The following is a 14,223-nucleotide window of genomic DNA, read 5'->3' as shown; positions in this document are numbered from 1 at the left end:
GTCCTTCCCATTTTATCTTTATGTCTTTTCGCCTTCATGTCCTGCCTTACAAATTGCCTCCTATGAGGTGGCCTGTCTCCATTCTCTCTTCTTGCCAGCATTTCCTCTATGCCTTGAGTTATCTTTCTGGTATACACATCCACTTATTTTATTTCCCTCTTTAATGCTTCAATAACATCTGATTGCCTGCAGGGAAAAAAATCTAGATTACTTAACAAGTTTTTTATAAAAAGCTCTTCAGTGAACTCCCTAGCGGTCCAGTGGTTAGGACTCAGCACTTTCACTGCTGGGGCCCAGGTTTGATCCCTAGTCGGGGAACTAAGATCCCGGATGCAAGCTGTGTGGCGCAGCCAAATAAATAAATAATTTTAAAAGCCTTTAAAAAAGACCTTCGGTCTCTCTAGTATCCCCTGTCTGGAAATCTGGCCACACTGAACTTGCCTGGCACTAAGCAGGCTCTGCTCTCTTGCCTCTGCCCTTTGAGTGTCCTCTGCCCTCCCCCACCTCTTCACTTTGCCTCCTGAATTCTTACTTATGGGCCCAATACAAGCAGGCTGCTCCTAGCTTTCCCTCTCTCCCCATATCAAGAATGAATTGCTTCCTCATCTTTGTACTCATATCCTTTACACATATAGTTTTGTTAGAATACTTATCATGTTGAATTGTTAACTATGTATATGTTTATTTCCTTTGCCAGATTCTGATTTTCTTAAGGAAAACCGTTGTTTTGTATTTGTCACAGTTTTTTTTCCTTATTGAAGTATAATTGCTTTACCATGGTTTGTTAGTTTCTGCTTTATAACAAAGTGAATCAGCTATACATATACATATATCCCCATATCTCCTCCCTCTTGCATCTCCCTCCCACCCTCCCTGTCCCACCCCTCTAGGTGGTCACAATGTATTTGTCACAGTTTATGCCTGATAATAGTTGGTGATTATTAAATGCTTGAGTAAATCAAATTATATATATATAAAAGAACAGTTTTGCACTATACCATTTATACTTAGTTATATGTTTTCTTAATTGTTTTATGTTAATCGTTTCTGCAGCCCCATACAAAATATAAATACATTTAAATAAGAAATTTACCTTCAATTTATTTTAGTCCACTGTGTGCCACAGCAGCATTCAGTAAATTAATTTGAATATCAAAATTTAAATTTATACAATTCTCACCTATGAACGTGTCTGACATAGGTCCATGGCCAGAGTCCCAAGCAGTTGTTAGTTCACCGAGAAGGAAATAAAGTTTTAAGCTTTAAAATGCCGGGGGCTTCCCTGGTGGCACAGTGGTTAGGAATTCGCCTGCCAATGCAGGGGACACGGGTTCGAGCCCTGGTCCAGGAAGATCCCACATGCCGCGGAGCAACTAAGCCTGTGCGCCACAACTACCGAGCCTGAGCTCTAGAGCCCGCGAGCCACAGCTGCTGAGCCCGTGTGCCACAACTACTGAAGCCCACGCACCTAGAGCCCGTGCTCCCAACAAGAGAAACCACCACAATGAGAAGCCTGCACATCACAACAAAGAGTAGCCCCCGCTCGTCGCAACCAGAGAAAAGCCCGCTTGCAGCAACGAAGACCCAATGCAGCCAAAAATAAAATAAATAAAATAAAATAACTTTTTAAAAAAAGATTTAAAATGCCAAAAGAAATTTAAATTTATATATATGAATTAGTAGTAGTAGAAGGTTCTAGAATAGGATTACTATATTGCCTTGTTTGTTAATCATGTTCTGTTTTTCTTGTGTGCATTGATTTAAGAGATATAATTCAGTTCACAGCCTATCCAAATCTATATAATAAACAGTGTGTTAATACTAATTTTTACTTTTTCTAGGTTTTAAAACGACAAGGCTATGATGCGGCTTGCGATATATGGAGTCTTGGTGTCCTCCTCTATACAATGCTCACTGGGTGAGTATGTACCATATGTTGTAAGCATTTATTTATCAATATTTTGTTTAAATTATCTAGGTTTATTTTTTCAATCTCTATGTTGTAATATCTTTCCTTCCATATTTTCTCATCTTGTTTAATAATACAGTCCTATCTCTCTCTCTCTCTCTCACATTTATAGCTATATCATTACTGTTTTCTATAGTGTACTGTTATTAATGTCTTGAGGTCATAAGTTGATTTTTTTCCATATCTTTTTTGTAGTCTAGTTATGTCATAAACATATACTGTTTTTTTGGTTTGTTTTGCGGTACGCGGGCCTCTCACTGCCGTGGCCTCCCCCGTTGCGGAGCACAGGCTCCGGACGGGCAGGCTCAGCGGCCATGGCTCACGGGCCCAGCCGCTCCGCGGCATGTGGGATCCTCCCGGGCCAGGGCACGAACCCGCGTCCCCTGCATCGGCAGGCAGACCCCCAACCACTGCGCCACCAGGGAAGCCCCACATACTCTTTTAAATATTTTATTCTAGAATGTGTCATATCTTATTTATATTATTGTGTATTAAATCTAAATTAATATTTCATAACTTATATCTTGACCTGGTGCTTTATGAAGCTTCATGTTGTTATTTTTTTACTTTAGTAGGTTTTAATAAAGTATTACATTAAATGAACTACTTAGAGTACTTTTGGATACTGCAAATAAATATAAAAATTACCAACCAAAAAAGAAGTTTTATTCATTAGCATTTTAATTCTATTATAAATTAGTTACACTCCATTTGCAAATGGCCCTGATGATACACCAGAGGAAATACTGGCACGGATAGGAAGTGGAAAATTCTCACTCAGTGGTGGCTACTGGAATTCTGTTTCAGACACAGCAAAGGTAAGTATGGCTTCCTATTAAAAGCTTTTGAGAAAATAATTTTTCATAATCCCTAGTGAGAAAAAATAATATCAGTTAGAAACTTGTTTATAAAGTTGTATTGAAATGATGTTACCAAGTAACTCGAACTCAAAAATTGACCACTAATTTTGTTTCTTTCCCAGAATATATTGGTTTGGCTTTATTATCTATATATCTCAAACTACTTCTTACTGATGAACATGATGAATAATAATGGTGATGGTCTTCATGATTTGTGTGTCTCCTCTGTGCCTCACACTGCACTTTACCTAAATTATCCCATTTAATCCTCTTAACAACCCTGTAAAATAGGTGGTAGAGTCACCATTTCACAGTAGGAAACCAAAGCCCAGAATTTTAGTGTGAACTTACCCTCAGTTATACACCAGGCACATGTGGATGCTCAAAAATAAATAGCTGATTCCAAAGCCCTCGTTCCCTAGAATAACTACACCATTTTCTATTTTTGGTCCATATTATGAAGAAAAGGGTCAATCTTCTTCACAGTAGACAGTAATTTAGTTTTATATGTCTGCTTGAAATCTATTTGGAAAGGCTTTCTCGCTGGAAGACCTGCCATCCCCTGAATAACGCTGATTTGCTTTCTAACCCTGCTCTGTTTCACTTTTTTTTTTTTTTAGTTTCACTTTATTTAGAGAAAACTCTTTTTTAAAAAGAAGAGCAAAGTTTTTCATTTCAAAATAAGGAAAACATAGAGGAGATGAGGAAAATACATATTGGTGAAAAGTGCTGGCTCATTTTGCTTAGAGGTGGATGCTTGAGTTGAGGTGATTGCATTAGTAAATAGGGTATGTCAGAAATTTTTATAGTTACTTTTGGCATAGAGATGAAGCCTCAGTTGACCAGCTTAATGCCTGTGTAGATAATATTTAGTTTTGTAACTGTATTTAAAGTGATAGGTCAGCCTTTCCCCTTGTTTAACAATAAAATTTTTTAAACCAGATAATTCATTTTTCTGGGTACTTGTTTACTTTTTTTTTTTTTTTGCGGTACGCAGGCCTCTCGCTGTTGTGGCCTCTCCCGCTACGGAGCACAGGCTCCGGATGCGCAGGTTCAGTGGCCATGGCTCACGGGCCCAGCCACTCCGCGGCATGTGGGATCTTCCCGGACCGGGACACGAACCCGTGTCCCCTGCATCGGCAGGCGGACTCTCAACCACTGCGCCACCAGGGAAGCCCCTTGTTTACTTTTTAATTCATGTATTGAGCACCTACAATGTGCTTAATAAGTGAAGGCTCCAGGGATAAAAGATGTGACTCAGATGGAATTCCTGATCTCAGACAGCTCACAGTCTAGTTGGGAGATAGCCAAAAATATACAGTACAGTGTCACATGTGCTGTTACAATGCTCTGTTTTGTATGCTAAAGAAGTTCACAGATGATGCTTGATCAGAAAGATTTCAGGGAAAGCTTTCCAGAAGCAATGAAGGGATTCGCCACGCAGCTTCGGGAAGCAGAAGGACGTAGTCCATCCCAGGCTGAGGCATCAGCCCATGCGTGGTCCTGATGGAATGGGAATGGCAGAATGCCTCCAGGGCAGGGCAAGGAGTTTGGTATGACTAGTACCAGGTACACGTGAGAGGGTAGCCGATGAACCCCAATTATGGAAGGCTTTGTCGATCATGCTCAAGATTTGGAGTTTACTCTAAGTATTGGGGAACTGTTGAAAAATACTAAGCATTGTAGTGATCAGATTTTCCTTTTTCAAGGTCACTCTGTGAAGTAGTAGTTCTTATCCATTGGAGTCCACCACAAACTTTGTCACGATCGGTTGTCAAGCATATCAAGTAATGTTAGCGTAGAAAGTATCAGAGTTTACATACTGCCTGCTTTTTTTAATAAGTTAAAGCAAGTCGAGGTTATCTCTATAATTTTTATAATTTGGTTCTCATTCACTTGCATTTTATTATGCTTTTTTGAGTGCAAGGCAGGTGAGGATGAGATACAAATAGAGCACAAAAAATTGCATCCAACTCACAGCCTATCTTATGAATGCCATGTGATTACTAATAACGTTTGCTAATTTGTCCAGTTAAGACCTGTGATTACAAGTATAATGTAATACGGTGAATACCCACAAAATTGGGAAGTAGAAAAAAAATAAAAATAACTCTGTAATCTTTGAGGGGAGCATTTAGAGCCCTCAAGTTAATTCCTGTTATTGGACAGTTATGTACTGCTTTTCAGCATTACCAATAGCACAAAAACGTCTTAAGTAGCTGAAAATTACTTATAAATAAATCCACAAAAATGTAGAAAACTCAGAATATCTGAGGGAAAAAAAGAGCCAAAGTCCTTAAAGATACATAAAATGTGGTAAATTTACCCTTTGTAATACACCAAAATTACTGTTACTCAGGGAGGAGAAAACAAAGACCTAAGTTTTTGCTTTTTTTAAACAAATTGTCATATTGAGTAAATTGCTTTGCACCCAAAGGTCTGCTAGTGGGAAAAAATAGTGTCATAGAAGCCAAGGAAGAATACTCAACAGTATCAGGTGCTATAGAAAAACAAAGGTTTAAGTTTATTTTATTATTCTTTTTCCCATTGTAGGACCTGGTGTCAAAGATGCTTCATGTGGACCCTCATCAGAGACTGACTGCTGCCCTTGTGCTCAGACATCCTTGGATCGTCCACTGGGACCAACTGCCGCAATACCAACTAAACAGACAGGACGCACCGCATCTAGTCAAGGTGAGCGGCCCATTTGGGCACTGTGTGCCACATGTCCTCCAGGAGAGACTATGAGATGCCCTCTCCGTACCACAGCACCTTGCCCTTTCACTTTGCCTCTCAACCTGCATCCAGTTCTTGCGTGGGAATCTCTTACAGTGGGTGATTTAGAAAAGAAAAAGTCAAGGCATGCCAAAATAGCATAATAAAACCAGTTTAGGAATGATTTCTGAATTTATCAATCAGATAAACTTTATGGATTTCCTAACTTTTCTTTGTACCTGTCTTTCTTACGCACAACCCAAAGCAGACTCTTGGAGGTTGTCAGCAGTGGCAAAATACAAATTCTAAAACAGCATGCCTTGCTGACTGTCATGGTAAAGGATTGCAAAGGAAAAACAAATTTAATAGTCCTGAGAAAAGTAAGGACTGCTTGTTATGAGCCCACCTCATAACAAGTGTCAAAGTGTGCCTCTCTCATTGGTAATTTCAACCTCCCACATTGGCCTCTTCAGTTTTAGTTAAATCAGAGGATTTGACCTGTGTGGTTATTTTCATTATGAGCCTAATAAAATCTATATAAATTTGCATATGAAGAAAATATCTGGGAAAAAAATCATTTCATATTCTGTGTACAGACTACCCATTGTCATTATTTGTGACCTTTCTTTCCTGTTTTCAGGGTGCCATGGCAGCTACATACTCTGCTTTAAACCGTAATCAGTCACCAGTTTTGGAACCAGTAGGCCGCTCTACTCTTGCTCAGCGGAGAGGTATTAAAAAAATCACCTCTACAGCCCTGTGAAGTGACCTCAGTGAGATATTTGGTACCATGGTGTAAGCTGATAGCACAAGTTCTGGCGACAGGTAGCACATATCTGAGAGACACCTGCAGGCACACACTGTCCCAGCTGGTACCCATAATGCTGCTGCTCCTGCTGCTCTCCCGCTTTCGTCTCTTCTCGCTTTAAATGATTGTTAGCAGGTTAGATTTTCCTGGAGCTTCGGCTGAACTGAAAATGGAAACATGATGAAGATATATTCACTGAATCAACAAGAAGAATAATGAACATATGAATACCACCTAAAAATACACTGAATAAAGTACTCTACACCACATAGCATTATTTTTATAGGAGATATTTCATGTCCCTTAAATATTCTTTGTTAGTTATAGGGATGGACAGTTTATGTTAAGCACTTAGCTTAAACAATCCGTTTATATTAGCACTGTATCCCTTGTGCCATCCAACATTTTGTATGTTTTTGTAAACAGTTCATATACAGTACATTTCTGTACTGCTTTCTTTAATGTATACATGCCTTGTTTAACTTGGAATCTATTATTAATCAATTGACTATGAATTCTGGTTAAATAGTTCACCTGGATTAACGGTATTGTTGGACAGCCCTAAAAATGGCCAGGTTGTAGAACAGCTGTTGAATGTAATACTTCCAAAATGTACATAACTTTCCCCATGTCTGTTTCACTGGTTCGTTCGTTTGTTTCTTAAAGTCAGGTGCTCTGTCAGGCTAACCTAGAGAGCTGTTACGGTAAAGAAAGTTATCATATGTGTGTGGTATGACATCAAGAGTACACCTGTGAAGTTAGTCCATATACTTTGCAACTCCTTAGGGTCTTTTTTCCTTTATTAAGGAAGTAGTCCTTGCACTTTTAATCTTAAATAGTATCCATTCTTAGTAGTTGACATAAATTTCGGATTTTTCCCAATATACATCAAAGGCCTTTAAGAGGCATGGTGAAGAGACTGGCGAAGGAAAATTTAGCAACAGGTCATTGAAGTCCCATTGAATATTTCATGTTTAAATAGATCAAATTGCAGAATTTAGCATATGAATAACAGGATACCTGTTCTTGTATACCTGCAGGAAAAGTATGCTTTTTTGGGGAAAAAAAGTAAATCATAATGAATTCTATCCCATTAAGATGCTCTATATTAAACACTAATTTGAATGTAATAAAGGCCACAGGCCTCTCTATGGAATTGGACTTAAACTTTCTTATTCTAGGGAATAAAACATTCTTGATCAAACAATCATAGCTGAGGTAGGCTAAGTGAATGTTCAGCATTGAGTGTTTTCTGAATTCCTCCTGATGATTTATAGCCATATAATGCTTTTCTTTTTTTTTAAATTTTTATTGGAGTATAGTTGATTTACAGTGTTGTGTTAGTTTCATATAATGCTTTCTTTAACTTCAGAAATGATCACTTTTCATAATGGTCACTGGATCTGCTTAGATTAGAGTATTCGTTATCTACATCTAATTTGTTAGTTTCCACAATATCATTAAAGAAACTTCTGCATCCATTATTACCTGTATCTTTGCCAAGCTACCTAGCATACATCAATATGTAATATGAAAAACATATGAGCAAGAAAAAGGTGATTTAACTTATCTCATCAAGAATGTGCCTGAACAGATCTTTCCTAGTCATGTACTAAGTCATTTGCATCAGAACTCTTTTTTTCCTGCCAGAAGCTTTAAATCTTCCCCTGAGAGTACAAAGCCAGGAAAGCATGGTTTATCTAAATATCTTGGAAGCCGCTCATTATTCCTTAATTTCTCCTCTGTGCAATTAAAGGGAAAGAGAAAATCTATCATGCCTTTTGCCCAAGTGACACAAAATGATTATTGCATAGAAAGCAAATGTAAGTTTATCTTCTAAATAAAAAATGTGTAGGAGGAGGGATTTCAGAAGATCTAGATGGAGAAAGTTTTTAAATATTCTTGAGTATATGGATGCTAACTATGAACAGCTGCTTTCCAATGCCTGGAAAGAAAGCTTTGTTTTTCTTTCTCCTCTATTAAGTGTTCCCAACCATGGTCATCCCAAATTCTTGTCACTTTTAAAATGTTAATGTAACTCTAGGCAGAAAAAAGATAGCATTTTCAGATTTTTGACACTAACACTATTCCATAAGTGCTTAGGTGTATTGCCCATCATCATCTTTTAGAACCAGAAGTAAATGTGTAAATGCTTTTAAATTATCTAGTCCAACTTTCTCATATTGCAGGTAAAGAACCTGAGACCCAAAGCAAAGACTAGAATCCTTAACTTCCCTTTCAGTTTTTTTCCCTCATAACACCGTGCTGCCTTCCCCTCGTATTATCACTCGACCACAAACTGAGCTGTTCAAAAACTATATATTTCCTGGGGCAGTCCTCTACTGGTATATGAATGCCTTCTTTGCCTAGTACAGCTGCCAGTTTTATTGGAGAAAAGCAAGTTATATGTTCACAAAACTGAAGGCTTTCTGCCTAAAAAGCAGTTCATGAGTATAATTTATTTCATCAGTGATTCTGGTGTTCCTATTGCCTTTGACAGAGCAGACAAACTTGGCCAACAATGTGCTCTAAATGTAATGCTTGTGCTGGGATAACCTTTCCATTAATTTCTCCAAGTCCAGTTCCTCCTGGCCCCTATAGTTGTGGTAGTGAGGCCCTTTCCCAGTTAGTCCTGCTGGTTACCAGGGCTTCTCCCAGGAGGTTTTATTTCAATCTGAAAGATATTTCAATATGAAAGAAGGAACTAAACTATCAGGCCACCTTTACAAACCTCCTCTTAGCTTATAATCCACAATAATATCCAGAATGGTAGACTTAACATTACCAAGCACGTACTGGAAAATATGGATCACACTACCATGTGTTTTGTAGCTTCCCTTTCAAGTGATGATGCTAAATTAAGGTAAGTTTTTTGTCCTTTTAAGCTGTCATATAAGTAAGTCATTTCAGCTCCTAATTTATAGATACGTCTTCTTTCTAAGTACAATAGACCCTTCACTTTAACAGATCTGATATGGATTCATTTATTCACAAGCAACCCCAAAAGTCCAAAAATATAATAATTTTGACAGGGCACAGAATCAAGATGCTGTGAGGCTGGAGACTGACGTGTGGGAAAAGTCACTTAGTGAGTGTCTGGAGAGGGTGTGGTGTGTGTGCATTAGAGATTCTACATTTCACACACAGTGGGCTGCAAAGAGCAGGTTTGGGCCAACCATTTCCCAACTATTTTTAAGAAGTGGTTGCTGTTGGGACCAGGGGACATCTTGGGAGGTGGGGCTAGCCTGTTAGCTGTGCCCTGTACCCTCAGCCCAGGAAAGGTTTCATGAATGGGCAGCATGGGTTGGGTAAGAAAGAGGCTGGGGTACGTCCAGCCTCAGGTGAGAGCAGAAAAGCGTTCAAGATTTGGGGGCTTGGTATAGATGTGCATCACCATGAAAGTCAGCGATATACATTTCAACATGGCTTTGATTTTCTCTACTTCCTGGCCTTTATAAATGAGCTAAAATTTTTCAGCCTTCTTTACTATTGAGAATTCTCTCTTATGGTGGTATGCAGCATTTGAGATTTATGAAGGCATTAGGACAGATATCTCAGGAATGTAAATGGTCAGAAAAGGTCTGCTTTCTGTGATGAACAGATATGATGGGTTCCATGGCTGCCCTTGGTGCTTAAACCAGGAGGTTTCAATCCAGTCCTAGAGTTCTGTCCCTCCGAAACGTCCAACTCCATGTGACTAACAAACTGGATGTATACTTTGAGCCTTATTTAATTCACAGATAAGTTGACTTAACTCAGCATTTTTATTTCAATTAATGAAAATAGTCCTCTTTTCACCTCCAGATTGCTTACATTTTGCTGGTCTCCCCAAGTGACCATTGGTGGAGACCAGTTAATGAAGGAATGAAACTCACTTTCTTGGGAGTGTGGTATTCTGCAGAGCCACGCTTAACCACTTTTTCTAGTGAAGAATCTACAGAATGATAATAACTAAATATGGATGGCCAAGAAGAATTTGTATCTACAGTGCGCTTTATGTATTTTTGACACTGCTGTATTCTGTGTGATCGAGTGACTTGTAACTGGTTCCAATGTGACTGTTTGCAAAGAATTCTAGTAACTAAGTCGACTTAATTTTCTTAAGCCTTGTATTACTATCAGTCTCACATTTACCACTTCGATTCCAGTCTTTTAACTGTTCATACCAGGGCATACCAAGGGTTGGGATGAGAGCCTACTTCCTACCTCTTAAGGCACTTTCCTCATTATTTTGCCATATAACCTTGAAGTGCATGATAAGCTGTTTAAATGTCCATGACTTCTCCCAGAGCATCTAGCAAAGTATATGACATTGAATAGAGATTAGTGGAAAGGAAAATTTAGAGACTAAGTTCAGAGGTGCAAACCTCAAGAAAACCTCTTTAGAGCACATACCATTTGAGTACAATGTATGTAAACGTACGTGAGAAGAGAGTCGCTATAATAGTCCTCTCTGAGTAGATTAGTTCAATATCTAATGGAAGTGAAAATCTTTACTCCTATTATCACTATAGTACTGAGTGAACTGTATACTGAGTTTTTCAAACAAGTACTTAAAATAGAACTTAAATACAAAGCAAGGGCATAAGGATAAAGGTTTTGGTTTGCGTTTCTCTAAGTGTAGTTTACCATCTAAGGCTTTGTTTTTTAATTTTTAAAAAAAGCTTCAAGGTATTGCCATTCCTTAGCATCCTTAATGATTATGGATGATGAGTTTTTAACTCTTAAAATTATATACCTGTATTGTGTTTATCTTAACTCTTACCCTAAGCAAAAGGGAAGGTATACACCTAAGGGATGTAATTATTTTGCATTTTTGGCCATGGGTGGGAAAGGGATGGGTATCTACTTAAACAGTTTTTAAAAAAGAAAAAAATCACAAATATTTTTCTACTATTATATATGATTTTACTTTATACTAGTTTCTCTCTAGTAAGGCATGCCAGAAGCCCAAGGCACCATATCATGAGTTCATATGTATTGTACCTTTTATTGGTGGTTAAATCGCATCAGATGCTTGGCCCTGCTGCCATAATTACGAAATGCTTGTAAAGGATTAAATATCACTGAATACTTTAAATTGTTTTACTTAAGAGTCTAATCTGGGAAGTTTTCAAATCATACTATTAATGTGTAATCAAAGCTCTTTCAGATGTATCCATGAATAATCCTGGAACAATATTGCTTGTATTCCTGTCACAGAACAGGTTTTGTAATCTTTAAAAGAAATGAAAATTTATATAATAAAGTTTCAAATAAATTCATGTATGTCCCTTTATGAGATTATTTCAATTATATGACTGTTAATCCTTCATATTATCAAATTATTCTATCTGAAGTATACATTTGTCAAATTGGATTGATAGACCTTAAAACAGGAATGTTTCTGAGTTAATAAGAAGTGCAAAATAATTTTTCTATGCAAAGTCTTGGTTAACCCAAAGAGTTTGTCAAATCAGACTCATATCAGTCATAGATCGTAGCCAATACCAAATTTGATTAATGATTTAAAGGATACAGGGCGATCACTAGGCACAGGTGAAACAGTCTTCTCTTGGAGAAGTCCAGCATTACCAGGCTTAGCTCCACGATGCCCTTTTTCTCCCTCATTACGGTGCATTTTGAATTCAAAATGAAAGGACAGTTTCCTTCTGGGCAGTGTTTTCAGAGACATTGTATAAACAAAGGGAGTCGTTTGGTTTTGCATCGTCCTCTTTTTATACCTCATTAATTACACAATTTAAATGATGAGCCCCATTCTCCAGCCAACCATGCCTCATAAATTCATAAATTTCAGGTTTTACAATAAGCCATCTCTATAGACCAAGTGCGTCTTGCTACAAGCTTTTGAGAGAGAAGAATTTTTCATTTTCTTTCCGCTAGTAAATATTATTAGCACTTTTAAAATGGAAATTTGGGGAATTCCCTGGAGGTCCAGTGGTTAGGACTCCAAGCTTCCACTGCAGGGGACCCGTTTTTGATCCCTGGTCAGGGAACTAAGATCCCCGCAAGCTGCGTGGCACAGCCAAAATAAATAAAATGAAAATTTGATTGAGGTCTTGATTCCTGGTAGAGAGGGAATGGGTTGTAGGCCTGCAGCTAGCCCTTTTCTTCACAGTTGACATTTTTAGTAGTTTTATACTATGATGGTGCATTAGTCTGTTAGGACTGCCACAGCAAAATACCACAGACTGGGTGGCTTAAAAAACAGAAACTTATTTTCTCACTGTTCTGGAGTCTAAAAGTCCAAGATCAAGGTGCTGGCCAGGTTGTGTTCTTCTGAGGCCTCTCTTGTTGGTTGATCACCTGAACTTCTATCTCAGGAACACCCTGAATTTCCTTACATCCTTGCCTTTATACTGCATCCACTGAGCAGTAACTATGTTGGAAGAAACCATACAATTATGCAAAAGGATACCACTGCAGATTTATGTTATCCGATCTCAGCTAAGCTCTCAGTATCGTTTGTCAATTATTTTGTTTTTTCCTTGGACAGACCCATTTTCCCATTTCTTTTTTTAAAACAGCTTTATTGAGATATAATTTACATACCATAAAGTTTACCCATTTAAAGTTTTTTAGTATATTTACAGAGTTGTGTGACTATTATCATAATCTAATTTTAGAACATTCTCATCATCCCATAAAGAAACTTTGTACCCTAGTCAGAGCCACCGTTGTCTTTTTTTTTTTTTTTTTTTTTTAATTTTTTCTGTACGCGGGCCTCTCACTGTTGTGGCCTCTCCCGTTGCGGAGCACAGGCTCTGGACGCGCAGGCTCAGCAGCCATGGCTCACGGACCCAGCCGCTCCGCGGCACGTGGGATCCTCCCGGACCGGGGCACGAACCCGCGTCCCCTGCACCGGCAGGCGGACTCTCAACCACCATTGTCTTTTGCTTGGACTATTTCGCGTAGCCTCCTGCATGGTGTCTGTTTCCTCCCTTGCCCCTCTACAGTCTATTCTTAACACAGAAGCAAAAATGATCTGTTCAAAACCTACTAAGGATTATAACAAGTGATCTGGTCTCCCTACCTCTCTGATCTCATCTCCCCAAGCTCCCCTAGCCACATGGGCCTTCTTGCTGTTTCTTGAATATGCCAAGCATGCTCCCACTCAGGGTCTTTGTCCTTGCTGTTCCCTCTGCCTAGAACACATTTCCCCCAGATGTCCCCATGACTCACCTCCTTCAAAATGATTCTGATGATCAGTCATGTTTGGGAGCCATCCTGTAACAGAGAAATGAAGCCTGATTTTTTTTCTCCTTTGGTGTTTTATATTGGGTAATTGACAGAGACTTTTGATTTTTAAATATTTAAACTTCAAATATTTGGAATCTGATTACTTGCCACGTGCTAGGCACAATTACTGAACACTTGAATGCATTATATCAATTTAATTCCCACGACAACCCAAAATGGTAAGTACTATTCATACACCCAATTTAAAGATGAAAAAAACTGAGCCTTATAAATAGGTTAAGTAACTTGTCCAAGATCATGTAGTAATAAGTTGCTGCAGAGCTGAATTTGAACTGGGTCTCTCTAACTCCAAAGCCCAAGTTCACAATTATTTGGCCTGGAAGTAAAATTTAAATAAATTTTATAGCTATCCTTTCATCCTCAATCGTGTAAACTGCAAAATACTGCAGATGGAAAGAGAAGCCCGGATCTTTCCATTTCCTCTAAGAAGTGCATCTGTCATTGGTTTGTCATCCTCAACTCTTAATAATGTTTTGGGCTGGATACTGCTTTGTTTAGGGGTGACGGGCCTGTACTGTGCACTGTAGGATGTTTAGCAGCACCCCTGGCCTCTGCCCACGAGATGCCAGCAACACGGCCTTCCTTCCCCAGATGTGACAACCAGAAGTGTC

At 38.6% G+C, this 14,223-nt stretch overlaps 1 protein-coding gene across 2 annotated transcripts in view; it reads left to right on the top strand.

The window, feature by feature from the left end:
* The window catches only part of RPS6KA3 (ribosomal protein S6 kinase A3), a 105,458-nt gene extending 98,477 nt beyond the window's left edge, over positions 1–6,981 (top strand). Inside the window, exons 19-22 of one of the 2 annotated variants that reach the window (XM_065900546.1) lie at positions 1,842–1,918; positions 2,670–2,787; positions 5,383–5,523; positions 6,185–6,981. In XM_065900546.1, the coding sequence (XP_065756618.1) occupies positions 1,842–1,918; positions 2,670–2,787; positions 5,383–5,523; positions 6,185–6,307 (459 nt within the window). In that variant the 3' untranslated portion in view covers positions 6,308–6,981. The remainder of the gene's footprint in view (positions 1–1,841; positions 1,919–2,669; positions 2,788–5,382; positions 5,524–6,184) is intronic. The other variant, XM_065900547.1, reaches the window with a different exon arrangement.
* Positions 6,982–14,223: the final 7,242 nt, after the last annotated feature.

Source organism: Phocoena phocoena, chromosome X (genome assembly GCF_963924675.1).
Source record: "Phocoena phocoena chromosome X, mPhoPho1.1, whole genome shotgun sequence".
NCBI lineage: Eukaryota > Metazoa > Chordata > Mammalia > Artiodactyla > Phocoenidae > Phocoena > Phocoena phocoena.
This window is presented reverse-complemented; position numbering and strand designations above follow the sequence as displayed.